Below are 23,049 nucleotides of genomic sequence, written 5' to 3'. Positions count from 1 at the left end.
ATGGAGAGGCACAAGGTGAACCTGGAGGTGAGGCACTGCTACTCCACCACCAAAAGGGAGCAGGGGGACATCACTGAAGCAGATCCTGGCAGGTGCAGCCAGAGGAGCAGCTCTGGGCCTGCTGCAGAGTGATGCTGGGAATTTTCCTGGACCAAATTTGCAATTGACTTTGCTGTGGGCATGGAGCTACAGGCAGAGCAGGCAGGAGAGGCTGACAGCCAAAAGGACACAAAGGAGAAGGCAAAGGGAGACACCCAGAAGAACTGGGGAAGCAGCTTCCCTGAGCAGTGCCAGCAGTACCAGCCCCGGGGCTGCAGCATTGTCCATCTGCTGGAGCAGCTCTCTCTGCTAGATCTGACCCAGGGAGCAGGGACTGAACCTCTTCCCATCCTCCACAGTGGCCAGGCAGCCCAGCTGGGCTGGCACAGCCACCCAGAGCTGCACCCAAGGGCTGCTCTGGCCAGAAATGAGATTTGGGCATTTAATGAACGGGAAAAGGGTCAGCTCACCAGTGGGTCAAGCTGAACTCCACCACTTGCTGTTCAACCCCTTTCCAGTTAGTTAATTTATGGTAATCATTAATTCTAAGCCCCTGTCCATGTGGGAAGCTTCACAATAGCTAATTTTTAATCTGTCACCACAGCTACACACTGCTACATGTGTCCTGGTTGAAGCCACTTTCCAATTTAAACACTCTTACAGTCATTTTAATTCCCTGCTGATTAATAGGGGTTGTTTTGAAACCACCAAAAATCTGTTGGCCAACATTCCCTTCCACTCTGTAATTTTAAAGAAGCATTAAAAGGGAATTAATGGAAATAACACTTTAGAATAACAGCAAGGCTTAGTCTTTATTGGAGACCCTTTGAACTCTTGTTAAAATAATTTCCCTCCTGCTCTTGAGATTTTCAAAGACAGATCTGTCACGAGCCATGCAAACATCTCACCCTTTAGAGGTCAAGAGCTGAGTATGACACCAGTGAGCAAATACTGGCCCCAGGACCTGGGAGGGCATCTCCTCCTGCCAGCCCAGTGGTGGTGACCACCACACCACCAGTGAAACACCTGCCCTGCCCAGGGATCACTGAGGAGCTCACGAGCAGGCTTGACCTTCTGGTGCCTCCTCTCAGTCCTAAGTGTCAGAGGAGTTTGTTTCCTTCTCTCTGGTCAAGATGTTCTCATCGAGATAAAATCCAAGGGGAATGGCTCCTCCCATCCTCACCCCCGGGCCACCCGGGGCTGGCACAGCCTCGAGGCACTGCTGGACCCTGGCTCTCAAACAACCTCCTCCTTTCCAGTAATTACTGTTTTGCAATGTGGAAAATAATAAAAGTCTTGGGACTGTTAAAGAGTTCTGGAAGGAGAAGAGAGGGGGGAGCAAAAGACCCAGCTGAGCAGATTTCAAACCCCCTCCTGAAGGCTTTTAGACTCCTGTGGCATTTTAATCCTCATTGCATTTCCAGCTGCAGGGAGAAAGGAGCAGAAAACATAGACAGAGATGATGGGGCTTCAGGACACAGGTCTGGCTGTGACCAGCTGGGGCTGGTCTCAGTGAGGGAGCTCTGGGCTGGGGTGGACATCAGGATGCAGCAGAGCCCTCCCAGAGCCCCCCAGCATCATCCAATGGTCCTTGTCCCCACCCTCTGCTCATGTGGGTGTTGTGGCACTGGGGAATGTGATGGCAAAGGCCAGCTGGAGTGTGACATGGCTCTAACAGCTCCTGAAAACTGTTGCAAGAATAAGGAAGGAACCAGAAAAATTCTTGCTACAGATGCTTTGTTAAAAATTGCATAAGGTGGAGGGACGTGGCTGCGCGCTGTAGGTGTAATCATAAAATCCCAGAATGGCTGGGGCTGGAAGGGACCTCAAAGCTCACCTAATCCAGCCCTCCTGCCATAGACAGGGACTGCTTCCAGTATCCCAGGTTGCTCAAAGCCCTGTCCAACCTGGCCTTGGACACTTCCAGAGATGGGGTGTCCAGAACCTCTCTGGGCAACAACGACCATTGTTGTTGTACAATGGAGATTGATCAGTAAAGATCAGATATGTTCTAGGCAAGGTATGGGGAGAAATTACTTCATTCCACTGCAATTCCCTTTTAATTGGTCCTCTTGGTCCTGATCCCAACACACAGGCAGACTCCTCAGCCAGACCTTGGACCTACCTGGTGATCCCCAGGGCATCTCCAACCCTGCCACTGTCCCCAGATCTGATCCCAGGCTCAGACCTTCCTCGTCACCCACAGAACCCAGGAGATCTGGACTCTGGGCTGAGTCCAGCTGCTATCCAGGGCCCATCCTGATCACTTTGGATGGAGACTGTGGGGGACAGGGATCATGCTGGGGTCCCCATTCCTTTGGGAGCAATCAGCCCTTGTGGTACCCTGGCATGCAGGCAAAAACACAAAGCTCTCCCCTGGTTAGACCAAGCTCTTTGTAGGGCTTTGATTCCATACCTCAATCCATTTCCATCCCACTTTACCCTTGGCAGGGGTTTCTTGTAAGCAGCAGTAAGATTTTTCCATCAAACCAAACATTTCTACTGAGTCCTGGCTCTCACAGGAGTCCCACAGCCCCAAGCTGACATCAACACCACCCTCATAAACATGCCATGGAGACCCAACATGAACAAACAGCAGGAAGAGCTTTGTGGAGATCCTGTTACGAGCAATATTTTTGTTCCTTTTGCACATTCTCTGAGGTGGGAAATCCCCGAAAAAGGACCGAGCCTTTGGTCAAGGTCATCAGCCTTGTGTAATGACAGCAGGCTCGGGGAAGTTGGAGCCACCAACCTGTGTCTTCTTCCTTGTCTACCACGAGGGATACCAGCACAGATTTTCAGAGCACAGGGAGAGCTTTACACCAAATGAGCCATCGCCTTTTTTCTCATTAGCATAATATTTCCATTAGCAACTCTTGCAAGCTCTGGCTGTGGCAGAGGACTTACTAAACTAGAGAAGGGAGCAGGTTGCACTGGCTTAGCCCCTAACAGATAAATCTGAGCTGCCTATCTCTTTTCAGAGTGCTGACCCCTTCAGAGGGTAATTACAGTAGGGGTACCATGGAGTATTCCCTGTTAAAGGTGGTGGCTCAGAGGTTATTCCCACCTTCAGCAATCCAAGCTGAATTAAAGGATTAACTGCAAATCGAGCTGTTCTGGTTTTAAGGAAAGCCTGCACCTGGAAGAGTTCAGGGTTACATCTGCTGTGCTCACAAACACCAAAGTACAGGCTGCTCACTTGTCCAGCAGCCACGGGGCAGTTTCTCCTGGTCACAGGTGACCAACCAAAAATAAAAGAGATCTAAGCAGAAAGGGCACCAAGGGAACACAGAGGATGTGCCGTGGCCAGAGTCCTGCAGCAGGGACATTGCCCCCAGCTGGGGCTCCTGGAGTTTGGGACAGTGGCCAGCTCCTGTCCCAGTCCTGGCAGCGCTCAGGGTCCTGGCTTGAGGGGACAAACCAGGGGACAGTATCCCAACCCAAACCCTGGACATCATCATCTCCTGAAGGATCTCAGTGGGGTGCTGGCTCTGCAGAAGTAATTTTCCCGCATCTACAATCTTCTTGGCTGAGCCAAGTAGGGAACTCCAGCTCTCAGGCACAAGACACAGCCCTGCCCCAGGAACAGCACATACAGCTAGACCTGGGGCTGCTCTTTGAGCTCTAACACACTGCAAGAGTCCCACTCTGGGTTCTCAGTTTGAGGAACTGTCCCTTCTTCTTTAGCTCATCCCTTCCTCAGTTCACAGTTGGCAAACTCTCATGTTCATGCACCTCCTACTCAGAGATTTGGATGGTGAAAGGGAAGGCAGGGGACATCTAGAAGGTTGTGATCTGTAAGATTAGCTCAGGTTAAGGAGCAGCGTAAAGGTGCAGAATGGTTTTGTGCAGTATCTCCTGGTGTTGGTTGTTCAAAATAAAATAATTCTCCCAGATTGGCTGAGGAACACCTGGAAAGAGATACCTCCTGCACCAACAGAAGGACAGTGGTCTGAAGGTCTCTGGACAGGGATATCGATTCCCTGGGGTGCAGGGGTGGTTCTGGTGTGGAGCTACCACACATGGGAGCACACAGACCTGCCCTGCAGGCTCTCCAAGGCTGGTGGAAACCACTGCAGCTACACAGACACCCAGAGAGCTCCTCCACTCCTTGTGACCTGCCCTCACATCTGTCATTCATCCTAAGACACTTTCAACCACTTGTATGTCTGTGGCTTCCCCTTTCTGCCCCTTCAATGCCAAACAGCTCAGAGTGCTCCAGTCTCTCTCTCTGGGGGCTCAGTCCCTCATCTCCTCACTTCTCCCCAGCCTGGACCTGCATTCTCCTTACTCAGAAATTGCTTTTTCAAAGCTGGACTCAACCATTGGGTAGAGGAGACAGCTCCTTTTGGGAGGTGGTGTCCCAGCTGATTGTTTGCAACAGATTCTATTCCATTCTTCCCTGCTTCCCAGACAGGCTTTGTTGAGTATGGTGAGTATCCTTCAGCATGGATCTGACTGGGGAAAGATGTCTCATGAGCAGGGCCAGTAGTGGTAACATGCCCCCCATGCCTGCACACACCTCTTGCTTTCACTCACAGTATGTGCCATCTGCATTCCCTGGTTTTGCAGGGAATTGGATGTTTTCCTAAATATCAGCTCTTGCCTCCTTACAGCATCCCAGGGACAGGCTTCAAAAAATGCATTAGCTCTACCCAATTCCATGTCTGGTGGGACAGAAGCCCCTCTGAGCAGTCCTGCCAGCTGCCCCAGGTCAGGCTATTGCAGAGGATACCGAAGATAACTGTGAGGAAGAGCCATGAGGCAGCAAAGATGGAAATAGAGCTTATCCCAGGGAAGCTGTGGCTGCCCCATCCCTGGGAGTGTCCAAGGCCAGGTTGGACAGGGTTTGGAGGAACCTGGGATAGTGGAAGGTGTCCCTGCCCATGGCAGGGGGGTGAACAGGATGAGCTTTAAGGTCTGTTCCAACCCAAACCATTCTGTGATTCCATGACAAATGGCCCAGAGGAAGATCATTCCACAGCAGAGAAAAGAATCCAAAGCTCAGGCAGCAGAGGTGAGGGGAGCACAAGTTGTAATAGGTGACTCCTGGAACAAAGTTCAACCCACCTGGAGCCTAATGAGTCCCATCTGTGCAATCAGCAGCTGCTTGCTCAGCAAACACTCCTGCTCCAGCCTTGCTGCTGCTGCTGCAGCCCTGACAGCATTTTCAGAGAAGGGGATGTTTGAACATCTACAAAGAACTGGTATTTGGGCCACTTTTGCAACTGTGGGGTGGGGGATGTACCTTCACACACAGCCCCAGTGCACCCCATGCCCCTCAGTGACCCACAGCATAGCAGGGACTCCATCCCCACCTTCTTCAGCTCCTTGGCTTTCTGTGGGACAAACGTGCCCTCAGACTGCATGGAAAGAGAGATCTCTCCAGGCCAAGGAGCCAGATGAGAAGGGACATCAGAGAGACAGGGTGGGAGGAAGGAATGAAGGCAGCAACAGACCTGGTGCAGGGGCAGAGTGTGTGTGGGCAGACATGCAGGAAGGAAACAAGTGGATTCTGCTCCTCTTCCTCACAATATCCACCTCAACCTGCTCATCCCCTCCTGCCCCAGAGCCCCACATGGTGCACCCACTCTGCTCCTGAGGCCACCCAGCACCTGTCATGATTCTGATGAGTCACAGCTCTCCTCACACATAGACTCTGGACCCAGACCTGTCCCTCTGAACCTCCGACCTTCTGCTGCCAGCAAGAAATGGCAGCGGCAGCCTTGGCCCGGCACGTAGTGCTCTGTTTGCACAGCCCTTGCTCAAACACAATGGCCAGAGCTGGCTCTGCAGCCTCCCCAGCAGTGCCACCACCTCCCTGTGGCCATGGCAAGATCACAGTGGAGCATTGAGCACCTCCACCTCAGCTCAGGCACCCACAGGAGCCTTTGTGGCCATGGGGCTCCCCCTGAGGCTCACCTTGTCACTCCTCAACTACCCCACACTGTCCCACAGGGCACTGACACCCCAGTCAGGGCAATTACTGGAGCTGGATATGGTAATCAAACATAAACAATGGTTTAGAGTTAATTAATTTGTCACCATGGTATTTTCTGAAAAATCCCTTCACCAGGATTTTTTTTCCTGAGAAGCTGAGAAGCCTCAGAAAAGAAATGTAAACAATAATTATCTGATCGCTTCTCCCTGTGCTTTGCTGCTTTGGAATGTGGCAGGTGCATCTTTGAATGGTTCCATGTGAATTGTTTTTATTTAATGACCAATCACAGTCCAGCTGTGTCAGACTCTCTGGTCTGTCATAGGTTTTTATTATTCATTTTTTTCGAACCTTCTGATGTATCCTTTCTCTTTCTTTAGTATAGTTATAGTATTAATATAATATAGTATAATAGTATAATGTAGTATAGTATAATATAGTATAAATAGTATAGTATAATATAATATAGTATAGTACAACATAACGTAATATAACATAATGTAACATAATATATCAGCCTTCTGAGAACACGGAGTCAAATTCTCATCTCTCACCTCGTCCTGGGGACCTCACAACACCACATTAATTAACCATATGGCTGATGGTCTAATTACCCATAAACAATGGCAATATTGTCCAGTGGGGCTCAATGGTCTTGGAAGAGATGACAGTGACTTGGCCAGTGTCCAAGCCCTGCATACCCTCGTGTCAACATCATCCTGAGGGCAAGAAGGGATGGGAATGATGTTTGTCAACAGCCTCAATGCAGCAGAACCAAGCAAGGAGCTTGAGAGTCTCAGCAGGAGCCTGACCTGCAGCTCCTGCTTGAGCAAACATTCCCCACTGACACCTTGAGCCATGAACTCCCCTAAAGCAGCACCATCACATGGAAAAGCCTCAAAAATTAATAAATAATTAAATAAATAAATAAATAAATTGATCCATCAGCAGGTCAACAAAGGACCAACTCCCCTTGTGGAAGAGCTACAAGTGCTGCTGGAGACAGGAGGACTGGCCACCCTTACTTTTGGGGTCATTATGTGTGTGATAGAGCAGTTGTAGGAACAGAGCATCAGCTTTTCCTTAACAGTTGAGTGTCACACACTCACCTGTGGGAGCTCCAGGGACCAGAGCACAAAGCTGGTGGGACCAGCACAACTCAGACCTGAAGGACTTTCTGTGAGGATTTGATTTAAAATTCTTTCCTTCTTGGGATGAAGATGATGGTGATGAAGGAGCCAGGCCACAAAAGACCTGGAAAAGCAAAGGTGTAAAGTGAGGCTGTCTGTGAACTTTATCCCCTCTGCAGGTTTCTAAGGCCCAAAGATTAATTTTCTTGCCCTTAAAATATGTCAAGATTCCTCCATTGCAACTGAGCATAGAAAACACAAATCTCAAGGGCTTTTTTTCCTACAAAAAGTAACTCTGAGCAAGAACTGGTTCATTGTGCCTGTTCCCTGGGCAGACACCTGGATTTCCACGCTGCTTTGATGACCCCTGCAGGGACAAGCAGTAATGGTCTTGAGTTTTAATTCCTCCCTTACCTGGAAGTGCGTGGTGCAGTCATGGGCACTGCCTCGGGCTCTTGCTGGGCTTGAAAGGAGGAGTCAGTTCCCAGAGATGTTCAGGTGTTAGGAAGAGCTGGGGATGGAAGCAAGGCTGCTCTCTGAGGAAGGAGCTGGGTGTTCTGGCAGAACTTTGGCCTTTTGTCCCCTGGCATCTCTAGGAGAGAGCCCCTGTGTACATGGGGGGGCCTGGGGGCTCAGCCTGCAGGCCCAGCAGTGCAAGGGAGCTGGGCTGGGGAGGAGGATGGAGCTGCTGCTCTGGAGCTGCCCAGGGCTGGCCATGCAGCACCCACAGCCCCGTGTGAGGCTGGGCAGGATGGGAGAGTCTGGGCTGGGGAAAGCTGCCTGTGGCCTCCTGCCTGTGGGGGGACTGCCATGGGCTGGGGTAAAACACTCCCTGTGCAGGGCTGGAATTGTGGAGATCAGCAGGGCTGTTCCAGCTGAGCTGGGGAGCTGAAGGAGCCCTGGCTGGGATCAAACTCTCCATGTTTGTGGAGCTCAGCAGAGCTGCTCCAGCTGAGCTGGGAGCTGAAGGCCTGGAGCCCTGGCTGCTGCCAGCACGCCCCAAGGGCAGGACTTGCAGGTGACTTTTGATCCAGATTGTCCCTGGCTATGCCAGAAGAGGCTTGGGTGGGAGGAACAAAGGGACTGGCCCTGCCAGGCTCTCTGGTGACTGCTCTCCTATCCTGTGTCCGGGCAGGGGCTGGTGTGTCCGGGTGTGCACAGCAGGGAGGTGACGACCCAAAGAGATCCCCGTTTGGCTGGAATCCCCCTGGGCATGGAGGATGAACTGTGGAGCCCAGTAAAGAGAAGGAAAAGTGCTGATAGGGGTCCTGGTTGTGCCCTTCAGCAGCTCCGTTCCCTTCCCTGGACACACTCCAGCCCCTCACTGTCTGTTGTGTAGTGATGGGAGCAACTGTTCTGTACGCACATGGAGATGCTGAACTTTCCTAGAAACCATAAAATCTCTCCTAGATTTCAGTGTTTTGTTGTTTTTTCCTCCAGGTGAGGCATCACTTTTATCTGGACATCCTGTCACACTTTCCATAAATAGGAGGAGGTGGCATCAGCTCGTGAGGTCCCCACCCTGTTTGCCTGCTGATACATTTCAAAAGGCATTTGCTCTGTAAACACCTGCTCCACCCAGTTTCCCTCGATCAATACAGCTTTTCTCTCCAGGTTTCCTCTGAAAACCATGCCCACTCTTCCTGTGGGCACCAAGCTCTGGCTGAGACAAAGCCCTTACCACTTCCCACTCCTCAGGGTCATACACAGCACACGGCTCCTGCTGGCCATGGAGAGTCCTAAGGACATCCTTGGCCATCCCTTGGTCAAACACAGCTTTCCTGGCCCCAGCAGCCTCCCTTCCCACTCTGCTCAGTGCTTGTGAGGCTGTACCTGCACTGCTGGGGCCAGCTCTGGGCTCCTCAGTACAAGAGAGATGCAGTGACTGGAGCCAGTCCAGTGCAAGGCCATGAAGGTGTGAAGCATCCTTCATGCAAGGAGCAGCTGAGAGAGCTGGAGCTGCTCATCCCAGAGCAAAGTAGTCTTGAAAGGATTTTGTAGATGTGCATAAACATCTGATGGGAGGGAATGAAGGCAGGAAACCAGGCTGTTCTCAACAGTGCCCTGTGACAGGACAGGAAGCAATGGGAGCAAACTAAACTGCATGAAATTCACCCATGGGAGCTGTCCCACAGAACCTCAGAATGGGACCACACTGGTCACCTGGTGTCACCTCCCTGCTCCAGCAGGGCCATGCCAGAGCCCACGGCACACATTGTGTCCAGGCAGCTCTGGGATATCCCCAGTGAGGAGACTCCACACCCTCTCTGGGCTCTGTTCAGGGCTCAGGCACTGCCCAGGAAAGTTCTTCCTCATGCCCAGGTGGAGCTGCCTGGGCTCAGTCCCTGCCCGTGGCTCCGGTGCCATTGCTGGGCCTGGAGCAGAGCCCGGCCCTGCTCTGCCCCTCCCTGCAGCCAGGGCCAGCCAGGGCTGAGGGCCCCTCTCAGCTGGGGCTCCTCTCCAGGCTGGGCAGCCCCGGCTCCCTCAGCCTTGCCTGGGCACCCACATGCTCCAGGCCCTTCAGCATCTCCGCAGCCTCTGCAGGCCCGGCTCTCTCGGCCTTTCCTGGGCACCCACATGCTCCAGGCCCTTCAGCATCTTTGTCATCCTCCACTGGACCCATTTCGGGCGCTCCATGTCTCTCTTGTTGTGAACAGCCCAAAACTGGACAAAATCTAATGACAAGGGGAGGTATGTCCCACCTCTGCTGAGGAGAGTCCATGGCACCCCATGTTGGGATGCCCACTTTCATTTCTTCTGCTGACAGACCAGCAAGTCCTCCCAGTAACTTGATGTCTTTGATGAAGACATCATGGGTAGTCTCAGGAATGGTTCAGACCTGGATCCTACAGGGCCCTGAGGAATTTGATCCAATGTCACTCACCCTAAAATACAGATGTCTTTCAGCACTCAAGTGCTGCAGCCTCCAGAGGCTTCAAGACAAAGCCCAGGTTTGTGAGGGATCACTTAATCTCCTGAAGGTCTCTGGCAAGCAAACAAAACCAACCGAAAAGACACAGCAAAGCCTGTTCTCCAGCTGAGCAGAGATGTGTTTGGTTGTTCAAAGGCTTCTGATAAGGTGACTGAGATTAAAGAACAAATAAAAGAACGATTAGGGCCAAAGTCCCAACTCCAGCCAAAACCACACACCCAGAGCAACAACGCACTCCTTGCCTAAAGCCACGCTAATCCAGCTGCTCTTCAGCCTTCCCAGCCAAGAGGAGCTCTGCCCAGGGCTGGCACAGGCTCTGCCTTGTCTTTGGGACAAGATCCCCAGGACAGTGATGTCCCACACTGCCCAGCAGCCACAGCACTGCTGCTGCACTCAGCTCCCACCACACTTTGTTCCCAAACTCCCAGCTGGGTGCATTTTCTCCCTGAGCATCCTTTCAGAGAGCTGGTATCCATGGGCATGGCCACTGCAGGCCAGGCTCCCTTCAGTGTCCAGGAGAGCTGTTGGAGTTAATGGGAAATGGGCCTGCCTTGCTCTCTCTGCTGGGTGTAAAATTAACTAGAGATCAATTTAGGTGGGTGCTGCTGGAGCGCGGTGCCCGGCGGCGGAAGGGGAGGCCCAGGGGCTGATAGATTGGAAAACGACTGGGAGAGCAAACTGCACCTTGCTGATAAAGCAGAGTGCTGGATACCCCTGGGAGAGTCATCCAGAAATTATCATGGGGCAGTCCAGGAACAGGTCTGTCTGGAAAAGGTCTGAAAAGCAAACAGAAAAAGGGTTCGCTGGCAGCGAGGGGACCTTTCTCAAGTTTCTCTCCATTGGGAGTTTTGTGGGAATAATTGCAGACCCAGGAAAATGGAGTGTCTAGCTTCCCCAGTCTGTCCCTGCATCTGGGACTGCCAGCTGACTCCTGCTGGGATGGCACACACAGTCCTCATGTCTTTTCAGCCCCCTTTATGATACAGCAAGCTCCAGGCTGCCAGGGTACAAATGACAAAGTGAGCACAGGCTGGCAGAAAACGATGGAGATAAATCCTTGTTTAAGCAAAGTGCACATGCAAACACAACACAAATACAAAAAGAAAAATTAAAGAATTAAATACAGGGGGAAAACACAAGCAAAGTGAGCAGGGTCCTTGTGGTCATCCGCAGGGAGGAATGGAACCCAGTCCCACATCAGGCATTAATTCCCTGTCTTAACCCAGTGGCAACAACCTCCTTTCAGGTCCTCAGAATATGGCTACCTGCAGGAGGCAAAGGGACAGGTGTGGAGCCAGGGGACTCTGGGCTCAGGCACTGGGCTGCCACTGTGGATGCAGCCAGTGTCACCCTGGTACTGCCCTGTGGGATGGCTCCTTGCCCCCTTGTACCAGCCAGGCATCTTTGGAGTCTGCCCCACCATCACAGCACTGCCAAGAGATCTTCCAGGCCCTTCTAACATGAGTCTATGAGTAGCACTCTAAATCCTGGACCTTCCCAGGATAATTTTAACCCTGAATATAACTTTTCTGTATCTCTCCAGCTAATGGGTTCCCTTAAGCAACATGGACTCCTTCTTCCTGAGGTTTATTTTGCAGATGTTCAAAGCAAGGAGCCATCTCCAGCAGGAGCTCCATCGCTCTCCACCCCCTGCTAAAGAAACCTCTGCAGGGCATCCCAGACAGAGGAAATTCCCAGATATTGCTCCAGTTGGTAAAGCCCTACAGCAGTTTCATCTTGCCCAGGATCCCAGACTCTGCTGCTGACAAAGGTTCCTCCCTGGCTGCCTGCACCCTCCAGGCTCAGCTGCCTCCCTTTGCCAACACACACGAGGATGTCGGACTCCTTAGCCAAGGAATTGTCCCAGGGACCAACAGTGGCTTTTCTCCTGCTCCTCACTTCTGCAGCACTTTCCTGCCATCCAAGCTCTCTCAGGAGATAAGGAAGCTCTCTCAGGAGAACCAAGCTCCCCTGCTCCTGCCTGGAAGGTCCTTGCTGGCTGTCACCCTTGCCAGGAGCCCTGTCGTGCTGCCCACCTGCACGTGGCTGTTCGCACCTTGGGGCTCAGCAGGGCTCAGTGCTGTTGATGGCAAACAGAATCTGCCCCCAGCAAGCCCAAACAGAAACCCACACACAGCTCTCTGCTGGGTTCTTCTCATGCTGGAGTGCTCCACACATCCAGCAGAAAAAGGAATAAGGTGAGGAGGATGAAGGGAGGCAGATGTCTGGCTGAGGTTACACCAAGGCTCAAGCCCTTGCAAACCCCAGGGCTCTCCCTTGCACCACCCACTGCTCTGGCATTTGGTCCAGCCCAGGGTTGGAAATCCAGGTCACAGGTCTGCTCTCTTCCTCACTGGAGGGGCAATCACATTCCCAGGTTTCCTTTCCTCTTCACCAGAGAGGCACCTTCCCATGTGCTCCTCTTCACCTCCACCCCAGGTACAATTGCACCAGGGATGGCTGCTCCCCAGGTGCAGATTGTCCAGCTTGTCCTGGGAGAATCCCACCAGCAGCTCCTCTGGGCCATGAGCTGGCCAAGCAGGAAAGCCATTGCCTGAGAGTGGCAAGGTCCTGGGGTCTTGAGGCCATGTCCTTGGTCATTGTCTTGCACAGGGGACAGGAAGGGACAGGAGCCTTTGGGGTCTCTGAACTGCCTTTTGCTGAGGTCAGCACCTGAAGAGGTGCCCAGTCCCTCCTTCCAGGGCACCTTTGCTTCTCAAGAGACACAACTGCAGAAGGTGCATTTACCTGGCAATGTCCTGACCCCACTGCAGCACCTGTGGGAGGGAGGGAGGGAGGAGACCACCAGGTGCAGTCTCAGAGGAATGACACCCCCACAGAGGCCCTTGGACACTGGTGCTGCCCAGGCCAGTGCAGCACAGCCTCTGTAGGATGCAGGTGTGAAGCAGCAGAAGGATCCCAAGAGAGCTGCAGAGGTGCCTGAGATGCAGCTCTGGCACAAGAAGCACACAGGCACTGGAGAGCACACGCTGTGATTCCCATCAGAACATTCCTGCAGGAACAGACAGCTTTGCCTCTTGAGTTTTTCCTCCACAGGTGCCTCCAGTTGTGCCCTAGAAGAGGCTGGAGACAGGAATAGAGGATATCTTGAGCAGGATTACATGTGGAATCTGGAATTTCATGAGGTCACCATGGACTAACAAGTTTGTCCTTAAGGAAACAAGTGAGCTGAGCTGTGGCAAATCAAGCAAGAGGAAACAACCAAAGAGGAGCAAGACCAAGCCTGTCTGGACACTCTCATGTTGCTGAGCCTCTGGATGCTCCCAAGCCCTGCAGCAATAGGATGTTCCGTGGAGATCCTGCATGGGGGATGCTCATAGAGCCCTCAGCCACCCACCCCAAGCAGGCTTATCCAGCTTGGAGTGCACAGAGCATGGCTATGCTGGGGGAGGCAGAGGGGAGAACCTGACCCTCAGGCCCTGCACAGAGAGGATCTGATCCCTGCAAGCTCTTGCATGGCCCTCAGGCAGCCCCAGGCTCCCAGGGAACCTGGCAGCCCTGGCACAGAGCTGGAGCCCAGGATGGGTGGAGAACACAAGAGCCCCACAGGAAACTTGTGGTTTTGATGAGGTGGACAGGGAGAGGCAGTGCCTGCCTGTGCCAGGGTGAGTGAGGGGAGCAGCTGCCTCCCTGCTGGCAAAGGGGAGGAGGGAGCCCTTCTGTCCCTCCAGAGAGCCAGGGCCCAGGCTGGAAGTGACTTACCCACCCTTTATGCACTTCCTGAACCATGTGGGCATGCGTCAAGAGAAAGCACACATGGCCACGGTCCTCTTCTCCAGGGCCAGCAGGCACATGGGGCACCTGCAGACAGCGTGTGACACAGCTGGAGCCACTCGTGTCCCACGTCCCAGCCACCCTCTCCACCTCCACACCACCGTGGCAGTCTGTGCCCAAACAGGAGAAGCACACAGTCCCTGCCAAACTGCCTGGGCCCTGTCACACAAGGGCATGGCTGATGCTGTGCAGGATGCTGGGATGAGCCTTGAAGGGGAAGGATGTGGCCAAAGGACCTCCATGGTGGAGGGCAGCCTGCTGTCCTCCTTTGAGCTGTCTTACATTGCCCATCAGCCAGCAAGAAGCAGAGCCAGTGACCACTTTCCCAGCGGTCCTGGAAGCCAGCTGGTCATCCTGGCATAGCACAGTCCCAGCACAGGGGGTTGACAACTTTGCCTTCCCTCATCCCATTCACATCTCCAGACACCACTTCACATCAATGTCTTCCATGTGCCATGCTCAGACTGGCCCCTGTGCCCCCCAGGCCAGCAAAGGAGGGAGCTGGGGACAGCCACACGCCAAGCCCAGCATGGATGGAGCCATGGTGCACTGGAGAGGACAAGGTCCCTGCCATGCGGGGGTGACCCAGCCACCACAGAGCCGCAGCAGCACCGACCTGGAGACATCAGGGTTGCCAAGAGCTCAGCAGTCACAACCAGGTCTGCCCTCAGCTTCGTCAAGAGGCAAAATCAGGACATGAGAAAGGAAAAGAGAGGGTCAGAGTGGAACACCAGCAGCCATGGGTGAAACCAAGGAGTGAGGCAGGGACACTGGCCTGGGTGGACAGCGTGCCCCATGCTCTGTGTGACGTGGCAGGGGTGAAGGTGCCACTCACCCTCCCAGAGGCTGGGCACTCCCTGGGGCAGGCACAGGGCACGGGTGGGAAGGTCTGACAGGATCTGTGTCCCAGTGCCCCCCCTGGGGAGGAGCCTCTGGCCACAGCACACAAGGCAGGCTCCAGGTGTTTGCTTTCCAGTCTCCCGGGCAGGTGATAACCACCCGCTCCCAGTCAGGGCTCCAGCTCACCATGCTGAAATTCAAGAGGTATTTGATCACGTAAGTGGAACATTTTTATGTATTTATTTGGGTAAAATACTATTTCCCTAAGTAAAATTCTCTTTCTGTCCTACCTAGAGGTGATGTCCTGATGTCCTTGTAGATCCCTCTGTGTTGGGAAACAGCTGAAGTGGTGATGGGAATGGGCAGGGAGATGTTTCTGCTCCTCATCACTGCAGGGCAGTCTGGGGTGATGGGGATTTTCCCTTCTAGTGATGCTCCAAAGGCAGCTGGAAAACAGCATCTTTTGTGAGGCTGCTGCCACAGACCTTGGCAGGGCACTGGGATGCTGCTCCCTCCTGCAGCATCCCAGGTGAGGGATCACCAGAGGAGTAGATGTGGAGCAGAAAGGTGTCTCTGGGCAAGTTTTTCACATGGCAGCCCCTAGGGTGAGATGCTCCCTTCCCCAGGCTCTGGTTTGGACAGGAGGGATGAGGGAAGGGCAGGACTTGACTCTGCAGCAGAGTCCTTTGGCTGGGGGAGAGCTGCAGGGTGAGAGGGCTTGGGGTTCTTCCCAATCCAGCTGTCAAGTGTAGGGTGGGCACTGATGCAGGCAGTGCCATTGTGCCCTTGCTGTGCCACCTGAGCATCCTGCCGACCATTTTGCCCAATTTCTCATTTATTGCCAAAAAAATTGGCTCCAGTAACTGGTCATGGGGAGCAAGCTGTGGCTGGTGTACATACTGTGTACATTAATTCCTTGTGCAACTTTGCTCACTGCCTGGAGAATATCTGGGCACAGCAAAACAGTAAAATCTTTTTCTGCCACTCACCTGCCTGGTGAGCTCAGCCTCAGCACCTCCTGCAGCTTGCTGGGACCCTGAGGGCCCTGAAAATTCCAGCCAGACCCATCCTGGATGGGGCTTTTGTCTCTGGGTTGGAGAGGGAAAGGGACAGGGTTGGAGGGAAGATCTGCTTGGAGCAGGGGGGGAATAACAGAGGGGAAATCTGCAGCCCTGCTGAGAACAAGTGGCACCCTCTGCCCTGCTGGGGCTGGCACTGAGACAGCTGGAGCACCATCCCTTGCAAAGATTTCACCATCAGTTCGGGTTTGGATTCAATTCCTTGAGCCAGCACAAGGAGATCCAGCTGCTCTGGCTCTTCCACTGGGACCTTGCAGCCAAAGGCATCTTTGGGGTGCTGCATCCAGTTCTGCACCCTTCTTGTCACTTCTGGAGGTGACAGCACCCAGGCTCTGGTCTGAGGGGGCTCTTCAGCTGTAGCCTGCCCACAGATGGAGGCATCTCCAAGGACTCTGCAGGAGTTGGGCTCTTGCAGCCCAATCTGCCCTGCAGGGCTCCAAGTGTGGCCTGGACACCTTGCTGGTGCTCTGGTCTCAGGTGTTTAACTCTGCCCCACATCCCTGATCCCATCCCAGAGTGTAAATGGAGAGCAGGCTGTGCAGCACAGAAGGCAGCTGAGCCTTTTGAAGGTTTGTTGTTCGGTACCTCTTGCCAACTTCTCCAGCCTCCAAGACAAGGGCTGCTCATGCACCATGTGCCATTTAATGGGTGTTTTGCTGCCTTCAGTGCAACTTCTTGGCAATTTGAGCTCTGCCACTTTCTCAGCACACCCTCCTTGATGTCCCTGTATCTCACAGAGCCAGCCCAGAGGAGGAAGGAAAGGCTGTGGTTTTGTGCCAGCCTGGCCACCCCAACACATGTCAGTCCAGCACGTGTTGTGTGTTCTCAGCTGGGTGTTCCACCAACACACCAGCCACCTCAAAGAGCCAAAGGATCTTTCACAGATTCTCACAGGTTGAAAGTTTAGGACCTCTGTGGAAGCAAGGCCAGAGTTATACCTGCACCAGATACAGACAAGGGAGTGCCAGAGGGTGCTGCTCCCAGCCCTGTCTGGGGGAAAGTGTTCCATTGCTTTGCCTTCATTACTGGGCGCTTCTACAGGTCTTCCTGAGAGTTTGTGTGTATCCCTAAATATCACAGTGGTGCAGCTCTTCATTCCCTCATTGCTGCTTGTCTTACCATGATCAGCCAGACAAAATGATGATCAGCCTTGCCTGGAGTGACAGGAGAGCTGGATTGAGTCTCCAATCAGATCCAGAGGAATCACTTCATTCTGGAGCATCTCCTCCCTCATTGCCTTCTTCCTCTGTGGTCTCCCTGATCTTCCACATGGAGTTATTTCAACAAACTTTTCCTCACACCAGCTCTGGTCTCTGCTTCAACCCTCCCTCTTTAACACCTCTTGGCACTTTAAGCTCTGTTTAAGCATTTTTCTACTCTGTTGTTTTTCACATCTGCTTATCTCTGACCTCACAAGGGTCTCCTTGTGCTATTGGCATGGCCAGGCAGTGACCCACACGTGCATCTGCCACCTCCTGTCCCACCTGAGCTCGGCAGCCTGCTCCTGGAGTGGCAAAGAGCATGGATACCTCCAGGTTGCCATGAGGACTGGGGATGCTGTGATGGGCAGTAATCCTGTGCAGTGATGACACCTTCTGAATCCTCAGCACCACTGCCATGGCCAAAGACCTCCCAGCCTTTCCAGCCCTGAGTACTTCAGACACTGAAATCCTCCTGGGAGGAGCTGGGAGTTTCAACTCAGTGAAGGGACATTTTTGGGAGCAGGGCAGAACTGTGTCCATGGGTGTCCAACCACTGCAAGCAGTGCTGCCATTATCAAACCACTACTGAAACCTGACAGCTGATGATTTTCCTGGAACAAAGCCATTCTGAGTAGCAAACCTGAATTTCTGACCTGTACCCATGGGATGCATGCAACCCCTTTGGACAGGCCACGTTTGTGTCACTGCTACTCACCAAGGGAGCTCCCAGTGTCACAGCACTGCCCAGAGCAGGAGGTAAAGCACCATGGAGGTGAGGACAAGCAGCTCTGTGCAGTCCCAGTCCCACTGTCCTGGTCCAAAGCTGACCACTGCAGGAAGGCAGAAATGCCAGCAAACCCAGGTTGGCTGAAATGTGGCTTCCAAGCAGGCTCTGCCCACATTTCTGCTGTCATTAATTCCTCCCATTTCAATTCTTGCTGCCTGTGATTCTCCCTCCCTGAGAGGAGAGAGCAGCCACCTGAGGCTGACTGGCTGGACTTCCCCCACAGCAGAGCCCAGTCCCAGAGGGTTTAACCAGATCCTCAGGACAAATCATCTCCTGTTGTGCCACAATGAGCTCCCTGGGGAAAACCCAGCAGAATAATGGCATCATTCAGGTTGCAAAAGCCCTCAAAGATCATCGAGTCCAATCTTTCCCCCAACACTGCCAAGGCCACCACTAACCCATGACTCCAAGTGTCACATCTCCTGGAACTGGACAAACTTTCTGTGAAGAGAAAAATACAAATAAATAGTTTTTTCCTGGAAATTCAGCCCCTCAATCGTTCCACTGAAGATTAAAGCTACAATCAAGCTCCACCAGGGTTTGCAGCAAGCCCTACAAAGAGAAGGAGTCCTGTGGCAGCATTTCCATGGCTTTAATGTCACCATACACAACAGCACAATTCTGATGGCCTGAAGAAATGACACTGCTGTTGTAGACATGGCTAAAATCAGACCAAAATCCAGGCACTGCAGGGGCCCTCATGGTGGCACCACATCTGCAGCCCCAGCTGGAGCCTGTGCAGATGGCAGTGCAATAGCAGAGAGTGGGGAGAGCAGGGAAAAAAAGAGTTTTATCGTCCATGTAGATAAAGACAAGATCCTGATCCTTCTTGGGCAGGCAGGGCAGGGAGCACACAGGCAGTGCCCTGTTCCTGCTGCCTGGGGGGAGCTCTGGCTGCTCCAGGAAGGCGTCCCTGAGCAGCCAAGGGACTCAGTGGTTATCACTGTTTGCTTTTCAGCACAATGCCTGTGGCCCATCTGGAAATTTCCATGAGGCTGCACTGCTGGGGCACAGCCTTGGAGGTTCCCCCGTTATCGCTGCCTCTGCATCACTTCCGCCCCTGAAAACGGGACCTACCTTAAATAAAGATAAAAATAAAAAAGCCTCAAGGCACCTCTCCTGCCTGGTCTTGGCATTTCCTCCCCACAAATGGGCTCAAATGTCTGTTTCCTTGCAGGAAGCTGAGTGCAATCTACAGGTGCCAGCCAGGTCGGCTCTGGATCTCCTTCAGCCTCCTCGTCCTCCTCCTGGTCGCACTTCAGGTTGTGGAGAAGCTGCAGCCTCTTGGGTAGGTCCTGAGCACAATTATACACCTGCACCTCCTTCTCCAGCCTTCTGCTGGCCACTGAGGTGGGCTCAGAACTGCCCTCCTGAAAACCACCAGCAGGGTCCTCCCTAGACAGGGAGGAAAATCCAGGTGACAGAGGACTCTGTGGGGGTCCCACATCTCACCCCTATGCCCTGGCCAGACAAGGCTGCTCTGGGCTTTGTCCTGGCTTACCACAAAACCCTACAGCCCTTAAGCCCAGCCCTCCCCATCTGGGGTTATCTGCAATCGTTCCTCCAGCTTCTCCAGGCCACCAGCTCTTCTCTCTCCTTGCCTTCTCCTGCTGCGCCCCTTCTGCTGTCCTGTCATGCTCCAGCAAGACAGAGACACTGCCACATCACTGCTGGCCTGTACTTCTCCTCTTCATGGAATCATTAAGGTTGTAAAGGACCTCCAAGATGATCAAGCCCAAGTTCTTGCACCCCCACCCCCCCACCCCTGAGGGCAGCAGTGAAGCCCATCAGCAAGGCCACCCACCCCACGAAAAGGAGGGAACATGTTGTTTTGGGGTGACTTTGGGGGGTCAAGGAGTTCATTGGGCTGCAGAGGAGCTGCCTCTGCACTTTCCTCCCGCCTCCTGCAGCTGAGCATTGTGTCCTCCCCACACAGGAGCTGCCAGTGTGAGCTGGAGCGGGACCTGCAGCAGACCACGGGCCACGAGCTCAGCTCTGCCCTGCACAGCCCTGACCTGCTGTGGGAGGATGACTCCCCTCAGGGGCAGAGGGAGACTGAGCCAGCCCCTGCCTCCACCGAGGATGTTTTCAGGATGCACCTGTACCTCAGACAGGAGGCCCCTCCGGGCAGCAGCCAGGAGGAGAGCTGGATGCAGCAGCCTGGGGAGAGCAGTGAGAAGGTGAGAGTCCATCTGTCACCCACAGAGCTGAAACCCCAGCTTCCTGGGCTGGAAAATGCAGCCAGAGAACGTCCTTCTCCAGGCCCTCCCGGGAGGGTCGCTGCAGATTTGGCAGAAGCTGTCACCAGCAAGTTCATCATCTTTGCAAACAGGCTGAGCACAGAGGAGCAGAGGAGAATGTCCCCACCTGGAACGGTGCAGGGGGAGGTACAGAGCCAGACTCAGCCTCGAGCTGTGACTTCTCTTCACCCTGAGTGGGGCACCTCATTTACACAGCCCATCCCAAACTCAGCTCAACCTCTGCAGGCAGAGGATTCTTACAAAACAGCCCTGCAGACAGGATTTCTCCCAAGCTGGACAGAAGCCTTTAAGATCCAGGAGGTAACACCTGGAGAAGTCCGGCAGGCCAGAGGAGTCACGTCTCAAGGGAAGACGTGCAAGCCCAAGACTGACATTGTTTTCCTGAAGGTCCACAAGAGCGCCAGCAGCACAGTCATGAACATCCTGTTCCGCTTTGGGGAGATGCACAACCTCACCTTTGCCTTCCCCAAGGGTGGAGGCTTCCAGCTCTACTACCCCCACCACTTCCTGGCCAAGTTCGTGCAGGGCTTCTCCCCTCTGAGCCCCCGGCGCTTCAACATCCTCTGCCACCACATGCGCTTCCTGCAGCCAGAGGTACGGGCAACGCTGCCACCCTGGGGGCACGGGCAGGGAACGGGGACAGGGGCTCAGGGGCACAAGGAGGGGCACCTGTCCAGCACATAAACTCTGCAGGGGTGAGCTAAAGAGAGTTAGGATTGCCCATGGATAGCTGGTATGCTGTTGGCACCTCCCGAGAGATTCTGTGAGCAGGTTTGGTGAAGCCCGGTGCTGTGAGCCATGGCAAAGTGGGAGACAGCATTTGTAGCAGCCAGCAGCTCTCATCTCTTTCTTGTCTCGTGGGCCCTGGGACATGTCCTGCTCCCTGGACAGGCCCAGAGGGGACCAGCTGCAAGAGGAGAACAGCCAAAAGGCATCAGCTCAGGTCAGCCGTGCCCAGCATCCACCCCTCTGGGTGCCACCTGAGGACAGGTGGACATGGGCAAAGGGAAGAGGTTGAGCAGTATCTCCATCCCAGCCTGGCCACACAGCTGTGACAGCCCACTGTAGGGAGCTTTGCTCACTGCTCTCCCCGTGTGACTCCTCTGGAGCTCTCCATGTTGTCATATTATCGCAGGGGTTCCATACTGTTGTCACCTTATCTCAAAAGTTTCATACCTTCTTGGTGTTTCTCATGGTCAGCTCCTCAGAGCACTGACTCTTCTTCACAAAGTAGCTAACTGTCTCCAATTCCCTTCTCAACCAGCCAACCCATCATTTTAGAGCACTCTTCTTCTCATTGCTTACAGCTGTGGCCTGTTAAAGACAGGCCTGTTCCTAATCTTTGATAATTGGCCCAGCTGCAACTCCTTAGGGGTAAGACTACTTTCTACACTATCTTTATTTCCTTATATTCTATCCCCTACATCCCCACAGCTCCTTTGATGAGCTGCACCCTGAAATCCTCCCCAGCACCTCCAGCCCCAGCAGGTGCCACTGCCCCAGCACTGTGGGCGAGTGGGTCCCCTCTCCCTGCCCCACCTTCAAACCCTCCTTCTCCTCCTCCGCAGGTGCAGAAAGTGGTGCCCAACTCTGCCATCTACTTCTCCATCCTGAGGAACCCCGTGCAGCTGATGGAGTCCTCCTTCGTGTACTACAAGGGCGCCTCGGCCTTCTCGCGCGTCCGCAGCCTGGAGGAGTTCCTCAGCCAGCCCTGGCGCTACTACGACCCCGCCAGCGGCGACCGCCACTACGCCAGGAACCTCATGACCTTCGACTTCGGCTTCAACCCCGACGGGGACGCGTCCCCCGAGCGGGTGCAGCTCATGCTGAAGGCCATCGAGGCGTCCTTCGACTTCCTGCTCATCTCCGAGTACTTCGACGAGTCCATGGTGCTGCTGAAGGAGATGCTGTGCTGGGACCTGGACAGCGTCGTCTCCTTCCCGCTCAACAGCAGGGACAGCAGCACCAAGTCCCCGCTCCCGGACTCCGTCGTGGAGAAGCTGAAAGCCTGGAACAGGCTGGACTGGGAGATCTACACGCACTTTAACAGGACCTTCTGGGAAAGGCTGGACCGCCTCATCGGCCGGGAGCGGCTGCGGCGGGAGGTGAGGGCGCTGCGGCAGCGGCAGGCGGAGCTGGCCCGGGCCTGCCTGCAGGGCACGGGCAGCGTGGGCCCCAAGGACATCAAGGACAGCTCCCTGCGGCCGCTGCAGCACGGCGGGGCCCGGATCCTGGGCTATAACCTCAAGCAGGGCTTGCCTCGGGAGCTGGAGCGGACCTGCCGGCGGCTGGTCACGCCGGAGCTGCAGTACAGCAGCCTGCTCTACAAGAAGCAGTTCCCGCCGCCGCCGGCCCCCGAGAGCCCCCGGCCCGCTGCCTCACCGGCCGGAGCCCGCCCGAAACTGAGAGCCCCCGGCCCGCTGCCTCCCCAGCTCCATCCTCCGCAGCGGCCGGAGCCCGCCCGAAACTGAGCCCTGCTGGACCCTGGGGCATCCTTCCCCATCTGCTCCGGACAGCGGGGCTCGGCCTTCGGGCATCCTTCTCAATCTCCTGAGGACAGCCCTCTGTCCATGCCCCGCTGGCCACAAGCTCCGGACAGGCCGCAGAGGGGGTGCCAGGGGCTGGACAGGACTTTTCCAGAGGGAAATCCCCTCAGACAGCAGCTGGAGCCTCAGGACAGCACCGGCTCCAGCAGCGAGGAGCAGGTCCAGGAGGGCAGCCCAAATCATCAGCACCACAGTTGGGTGCGACAGAACAGGGCCAAGCTGTACATCAGAGCTGTGGGCAAAAGATCCCAAAAGATCCCAGTGGGATTGACTCTCCCCCAAAAAATCCCAGCGGGATTGACTCTCCCAAAAAGTCCCAGCAGGATTTATTCTCAAAAAAATCCCAACAGGATTGACTCTCCCAAAAAAATCCCAGCAGGATTGACTCTCCCAAAAAATCCCAAAAGGTTTGATTTACAGCATGGGAATGAGTCTGTCTGTCTGTGCAGCTGCACCTCATCCCTGCCCCGTTGATGTTACCGTGCTGGAAAAGCAGCCTC

The 23,049-nt window shown here is 54.2% G+C and overlaps 1 protein-coding gene across 1 annotated transcript; it reads left to right on the top strand.

Annotated features, from left to right (window-relative positions):
- On the top strand, nucleotides 1-22,474 carry LOC128941069 (galactose-3-O-sulfotransferase 2-like). Its single transcript, XM_054282993.1, has 5 exons — nucleotides 1-92; nucleotides 18,920-19,030; nucleotides 19,679-19,922; nucleotides 20,229-20,597; nucleotides 21,572-22,474. Exons 1-5 carry the CDS (start codon nucleotides 1-3, stop codon nucleotides 22,472-22,474), a joined length of 1,719 nt encoding a protein of 572 aa, XP_054138968.1.
- Nucleotides 22,475-23,049: the final 575 nt, after the last annotated feature.

Source organism: Melozone crissalis, unplaced genomic scaffold, assembly GCF_028551555.1.
Source record: "Melozone crissalis strain CALT ecotype California unplaced genomic scaffold, PUWL_Pcris_2 ptg000034l_1, whole genome shotgun sequence".
In the NCBI taxonomy this organism is placed as follows: Eukaryota; Metazoa; Chordata; class Aves; order Passeriformes; family Passerellidae; genus Melozone; species Melozone crissalis.
The sequence above is the reverse complement of the archived record's forward strand: the minus strand, read 5'-3'. Positions and strand labels throughout refer to the sequence as shown.